This window comes from Neoarius graeffei, chromosome 24 (assembly GCF_027579695.1).
Source record: "Neoarius graeffei isolate fNeoGra1 chromosome 24, fNeoGra1.pri, whole genome shotgun sequence".
In the NCBI taxonomy this organism is placed as follows: domain Eukaryota; kingdom Metazoa; phylum Chordata; class Actinopteri; order Siluriformes; family Ariidae; genus Neoarius; species Neoarius graeffei.
The window spans coordinates 54,672,737-54,680,023 of record NC_083592.1 but is presented as its reverse complement, the minus strand read 5'-3'; the positions used below and the strand labels follow the sequence as shown (position 1 = coordinate 54,680,023).

Here is a 7,287-nt window from a genome sequence, read left to right as displayed (position 1 = left end):
TACCTTATTTTAATTCCTTTTCTGATACTGGATTGCCAATTTGTGAAGAAATGCAAAAAACAAGTTGACCAAGAAGTCCCATATAGTTGGCTATAGCATGCACTTGTACACCTCTGCTGTGCTCATGGAAAATGAGTGCACGGAGTTACAGGGGCCTCCCTGACCAAAGGGGAAGGAAAAACCCATCTTCACTTTAGTGGTTATCAAGCATGCAGCTTTTTTTTTTTATAAACAAAGTGACTGCTCAATTTAAAGGAAATCTCTTGCAAAAGTAAGGATGCTACCCATGTCTTTAATATACACACCAATTTTAAGTGGAAGAGGAAAAACCCAAGACCAATCAAGAAGTGGTGCATAATTTTTTTTAATGCAGTAGGATTTGAGGACACTAAAATATACAATATTAAAGCAGACAGACAACTACAATACAGAACTCTGGAATAAAGTACAAATAAATACATCTTTAAAATGAAAATCTTCCCCAATGAACTCCCTTCAGACAAAAATACTGAACATGAATCTTAGATTCATCCAATTGCTACTCTTGAAGCTCAATATCCATTTTCCAGAAGTTATTTTGGTATCAGATGGATTTAGAAAAGGGTACTGAAGCATATATTGATCACATTGTACATTTGGATTACACTTAACCAACTTTTGTTTGTTTAGACGCTAATGAGTTGCGGAAAGAGTTCATTAGTGAACATGTCTTCCCAGGAGCCGTCTGAGCAAAGCGGGGACGACAGGTCACTGAAAGGGGAAGGGGATCTTTCATATCCAGAGTCACTGTACGTATCGGACATCAGGTGCGCCACCTTGTCATAGCCTCCGAAGGAAGAGGCCGCCTCAGACAGGAAGTCATAAACTCCAATCGAGTCGCTTTCCGTCACAGGGATGACCACTTCCTCTGGCTCATCTTTGATGGACACTGTTTCAACTTCCACCTCCACTTCATCTTCTGAAGTGAAGACCATGGTGTCCTGCTTGTCTGCAACGTTAACATCACATGTGCCCTCATCCTCCTCCACTGGTTTGGTGTAAATGTGGTCGAACTGGATCAGTTCATTAAGGGCTTCCAGCTTAACTGGTGTGGCCCCCACAGCTCCAGGTGAGGGGGCAGATAGTGAACCTGGGGCTGATCTGACCAGCAGGAGCTGCTGAGCAGGGTCTGGCTCCTGAGCTTCTTTGAGGAACAGCTCTGGTTCAATGATGTCCAGAATGCCAAGCAAGAGATCAGACTGTGGAGGAGAAAGATAGAAGCCAATCAACATGTGGTCCAAAGTCAATAGGATTCAATGTTTCCTAACTTAGCATTTTACAGCTAGCTTCAGGACTAAAGCTTATTGTCCAGGAAGTTCAACCAGTAAGAAACTTGAGCCAAATGGCCAAGTTACCATGAACACTTTCATTTCTCCAAAGAACCACATCATGCACTCCAAATTCAAAGTGGCTGCTTATCTGCATGGGGACATGAACCTTAGTCACATCCTCCTCTAGAAAAAAAAAGCTTAAGAACTTTGCAAGATAACCAAACTCAAGTGAGTAACCAACTGGCTTGATGCAACTCCTAGCTGCAACTCACTCAGCAAGCAAACCAGAAACAATTAGTATTTTGGCCCATTTCCTCCTCACATAGAAAACCACATCTAGCTTCTGCTTTTAAATAACGCTGACTAAACTGGCTCAACAGGAATGGAGGATTAAGTATGAAACCAGGACACATTCCAGGGAACACCAAGTATTTTAATCCAGAAACCAAAGTGTCAGCTTTGTCATTTCTTTAAGTCAAAGGGAAAAATCAGCACATCTTGAGGACACCTGCTCTAAATAACCCATGCACCACATTATCCAGAGTCACTTTTGAAAATGCAAGTTCACACTATGCACCTTAGCACACTGACAGCAACCCATTACATCACTGAATCAGAATCAACCCAAAAACAGTACATTTGATTCAGTTCCGAGTTGACTCACAGCAAGTGAATCACTTAGAATTTGGGTGGAAATGGAATGGACTAGAACTTCAAACACTGCTTTCTTTGTAATCCTGGAGATTGACTGCTTTGGGGGAATAAAACTCACCTCAGAGTCTGCAGTGCCAGGAGTGTGAGGATCCAGGGCGAACTCTTCAGCTTTGATGACTGCTGGGCCTGCACCTGCTGCGGAGGCACACGTAGCCTGAGTACTGCAGACTCAGAAGACCCGTTCAGCAAAACCAAATCGCTTGCTCCGGACTCAGACACCTGCATCCACACATGGAAGAGATTATATTATACAGCAAGCCATTTCACACACCTTGCTAAGATGAAGCTACTTGGTTTCCTTTCCTTGAGGAAGCTAGGTGTATTGTTCATTTGGTTTAGCTGATCTGGATCTTTCAATAATGTCCAGTTAATGCTCAATTCAGTTTACAAAACCAAGGCTGTAAGACCCCTAATCAATTACTACAGCCCTGATCAGTTCTACAATCTTCTCAATTTGGATTCTGAGACTTTAAAAGATAAAAAAGTCAAGTGACAATCCAAAACAGGAACATAGCATTACAACCACAATATGCTTATTATAATGAAACCTTTTAGACTAAAATGGCCACTCAAGCTGCACTCCTTAACCTCATTTTCAGAAATGGTGGCACTGCTCAGCTGCATGGTTCCCATATGGTAGCATAACTCCATTTCCAAATCCTCTTTACCTTCTCTTTCCTGACCAGAGTGTCCAACCCCAGCCTCTGTCTCAGCTCCTCATTCTCACTCATGAGATCACTCGTCCTCTCTCTCAACATCTGGTTCTCCACATGGAGTTTCTGATTCTGGAAGAAAGATCATTCAGGTCACTTTACAAGTCAAGAATGGGGACTAAATGAGAAATAACCCAATTAAGAACTTACTTCATGCTCAAGTTCCAGGACTTGCTGCTCCAGTTCTCCCATTTTGGCCTTTTTTCTGTCTCTTGCTGTCTGTGCTGCAACTCGGTTCTTCAATTTCCTGTAACAAAATCACAGTGAATATTTGCACATACGTTTTACTAGCCGCAACTGATTTATTCAACAAAATCAAGCCGATCGACAATCTGGTGTACATCACTAAAACTGCATAGTGCAGGGTGATGCACAACCATGCCCATGCCACGCAGGCAGAAGCGAGTACGCAAGAGTAGGTGTGGCTTCAGAGTTACCAGAATTCCACATCACAACCACTCAAATCTGGTTTAAACCATACAAGTCACTACGAACCACATTTTAGATCCATTAATCCCTTTGCACCCAACCAAGTTAAAAAGGTAGGAAAGTAATACAAAAATCCAAATCTGGCAACACTATGTAAATGAATAGTCCATAAAGATCCTGTTTCAAGTTCAAACCAAAAACATGATTAATAAATCCTCCCTTTTTTGCATCCCCCCCCCCAAAAAAAGTTACTAGACTCCTAAATATATAGTTTTTATTAGCTACATGCTTTTTTTTTTTAAAGTAAAGTAAAAACAAGTAAAGAAAAGCAAAACAGATGTGATGTGGTTAAGGAGCTCAGGAGAACATGAGTCAGTCCTGACTAATGGATTTAACCCATTTAACATTCAGATAACGGAAATCTGGCAACCCTGTCAATAGGCTTGACGTTTATTTGGTGCCTTTAAGACGAGAAAAATCCCCATTTTAATTACATACTTTTTTTTACTACAAAAGATATGACACCAGAGACAACCAGAAGAGATCTGATTACAATTACTTCACTTGCGCAGCTTGATAATATCTGAAGAATTGCACAGTTAATTTTTCCTTTTAAGGCTTTCCAATCTGGCAACCCTGCTCAAAAGGACGCAAGGTTTGGCTATAGATATCCATCGGAAAAAAAAAGTCAAAGAAATCCCTTTTTCAGGCACAGGAGACACGCTTAATACATTTCATATGGTCTAGAATAGCAGTGATTGCAAAAATGTCGAAAGTTTTAGAGGATAGAGATGATTAAAAAAAGAGCCAGATTGGGATTTAATATAAATCTGGCAACCCGGAGATCCAAACTGAAGAGATTTCGCCATCAGTCAGGCGATGGTTGATAAATACCGGGTCATTTATCGAGCAAAAACGCCCTCAAATACACCCTGGAGGGCTGTAAAGACTACAGTAGGGTTCTTAACTGTTTGTTAAGCCTTTTAACGCGGCGTTCTTACCTCCTTAGTGCTTTTTCCTCAGGACTCAGATGTGTGAGTCTCTGCCTTTTCCGTAAAGGAGGCGCAGCGGCGTGGGAGTCCCCGGAGTGTGAGGAGGAAGAAATGAGGAGCACTTTATGGGCTCCTCCAGGGCCTGCGGTCACCACAACCATCGTGGGTCTTTTCTCAGGAGTCAGAAGACCCGAGTAAAGCTAGTTTAATGTTTTTAAAAAAAGAAAAGCGGAAGAGATATCTGCGGTAAATCTCTTCCTCGCGGCTCCGACTCCTCTTCCGGCTGCACAGAAAATGCCGGCTGGGGTTACTTGGCTTTCTATATCTACTATCGTGGTGCGATTTGATTGGCTGGCCAGGACGTCTGCGTCATTCAGACTCGGATGCTTATTGGTCAGAACGTATGATGTAATTTGCATTCAATTCGCTGGAATTTGCATACTAGCATACTAACGTCCTAAGTGCGCATGTGTTGAGTGCGGTAGTTCTTACAGGTTTGTTTTTGTGCATGTGGAGGCCAAATATTTCATCAGATTGCATCACAGGTTCCGGTTAGTGAGCTGGAGTTTTTTTTTAAATAATTATTAATTTGATCATTTATTAAAATGAAGCAATTTTGCCAGGTTTAGTTGTTTACATACTATAATTTCTTATCATCATAAACAGCTGTTTATTTAAACAACAGCAATATGTATTGTACTGGATGAATGTTTTCCTCCATCAGGTAAAGAATACTTTTTTAAAAGGTATATTTTAAAAAAATATATTTTATTGAGGGCGGTACGGTGGTGTCGTGGTTAGAAGGTCCTGGGTTCGAACCCAGCAGCCGGCGAGGGCCTTTCTGTGCAGAGTTTGCATGTTCTCCCCGTGTCCGCGTGGGTTTCCTCCGGGTGCTCCGGTTTCCCCCACAGTCCGAAGATATGCAGGTTAGGTTAACTGGTGACTCTAAATTGAGCGTAGGTGTGAATGTGAGTGTGAATGGTTGTCTGTGTCTATGGTGGGGTTTACATTAGACCGTATCAGCGGATCATCAGATTAACGTTTTTAAAACGATGAGTGTGCACACAGCAACGCCAATACACGATTCGCGTGCACATAGCAACGCCAATACACGGATACGCTCGGCTCCGCAGGCATCCTGCGCTCCAAATCACTCCGCCCTGAACAGCGAGTGCCCTCTGGAGCAGCGGTCCCCAACCCCCGGGCCGTGGACCGGTACCGGTCCGTGGGTCATTTGGTACCGGGCCACACAGAAAGAATAAATAACCTGCACTATTTCCGTTTCATTCATTATCTGAGTCTGAACGATGTTTGATTTTGAAAAATGACCAGATTCTCTCCGTTACATCCGTCTATAACTCACGCTTGACCAGAGCATGTGAGCGGAGTGGAGCGGTGAGAATTTCGGTCCTCGCTCACGGAGGTGGTCGCTCCGCTCGCTCCCTGCTCAATGTCGCACCATGCCGCTTCGCCCGTTACCGCTCAGCGCTCCACCAAGATTGCATCCCGCTCCACTCCACGCTCGCTCAAAAAATATGTGCACGCATGCGCGTAGCAGACGCGGAGCACTTCCCGTATCTCTGCCCTCTGTCCCCCGCACTTTTTACAGCCATTACAACCACTTAATTAATTTTTAACACGTGGAAACGCGTTTTTCCGAGCCGCCTCTAAACGCATCATGAGCAGGCGGCGCGCAGGTGGCAAACAAACACCGCTGTCGTTCATTCTGAGCCACGTTGGGCATGCTTCAGACTCGTGATGTGAGCGGTAACGGGGCGAAACTGGAGCGGGCCATTGCCTTGCTCCATCCTTCCTATCCTTGAAAAAAAAATCCCGCTCCGCGCTCTTTTCAAAATTCGTCCGCTCCGTTCACATGCTCTGCTCTTGACGCATGTCAAGACGCTTATCTCAGCGAGCAAGAATGTTGGAGAGAGGACATTACTCATGTTATGTTGCTGACGTGATGTTACGAGGATGCTGCTAATAAAGTTGCATACGAGTACACAGTGGATTCACGTTTATTACTATATTTAGAAAATACCACAGTTTATCCACCACACCTTAAAGGCTGGTCCGTGAAAATATTGTCTGACATCAAACCGGTCCGTGCTGCAAAAAAGGTTGGGGACCGCTGCTCTGGAGGGTGCGCACTCCGGCCCTGCGCAGCTCACAGAGCGCGCGAGTGGAGCGCACAAGCAGTGATTTGGGACTGAGCCGCTGTGTGTGTGATCTCAGTGCATATCGGGCATGCGCGTCACTTACCACTTGCAAGTGGAAGGATGGCAAGCCTAAAGACAATCATAACTACACAATGGGCAGTATTTGCATCAGTATTTGCAGTATTTTCATACTTTTATACTCTTTAATGAAAGGTGATACAAGACGGAAGTCCGCGCCGTTTTTCAGCAGCCGCGTCACATGACCAACGCCAGCGAATCAGGAAGGTGGATGTCACAGTGACGTTGTCCAATGACGACGCCAGCTAGAGCTCAGCACAGCGTATCCGCGTATTCTCAATGTTTACACAGCACCGGACCAGACACGATCTGGATTGAATACGTGGACGCTGGTGGATTCCCGTTTCCCGGCGTTTCCAGGCGTTTTAATGTAAACGGACAGTGCATCCGCGAAGAAAACGAGACAGATACGGTCTAATGTAAACTTGGCCTATGTGTCAGCCCTGTGATGACCTGGCAACTTGTCCAGGGTGTACCCCACCCTTCGCCCATAGTCAGCTGGGATAAGATTCAGCTTGCCTGCGACCCTGTAGAGATCTTGCATGTGACGTCACAGCCGATCCAGATTGTAAAAGACGCCATCTTGTCGGTCAAACGCCATATCCGCCTTCTGGTTCTACTTCTGCTTCTACGTCTACCTTTTCTTCTGGAAAACTCTACTATGTACAATTCTACTACAACGGCTGCGGCTACAAGCTCTCCCTACCTGTGCACATTTTTTATGTTTTTTGTGTGTATTTTTGCATGTTGTTCGTCTGTATCGGATTTCAATATCCACTACAACCGTACGGACTTACTGGACATTGGTTTCCAGCAGAAAATGACAGTTTGTAGCGATTTCCATTGCATGCACAACATTCCGGACGAGATAGTGAGACCAGCGGGGTCTCCG

General features: G+C 44.4%; 1 protein-coding gene across 1 annotated transcript; it reads right to left on the bottom strand.

The window, feature by feature from the left end:
- Positions 1-348: 348 nt before the first annotated feature.
- xbp1 (X-box binding protein 1) lies at positions 349-4,474 on the bottom strand. The gene is given in 6 exon segments (XM_060907478.1): positions 349-1,238; positions 2,083-2,190; positions 2,193-2,243; positions 2,693-2,809; positions 2,888-2,984; positions 4,168-4,474. Coding segments are annotated over 6 exon segments (1,098 nt in total). The 5' UTR covers positions 4,320-4,474; the 3' UTR covers positions 349-665.
- Positions 4,475-7,287: the final 2,813 nt, after the last annotated feature.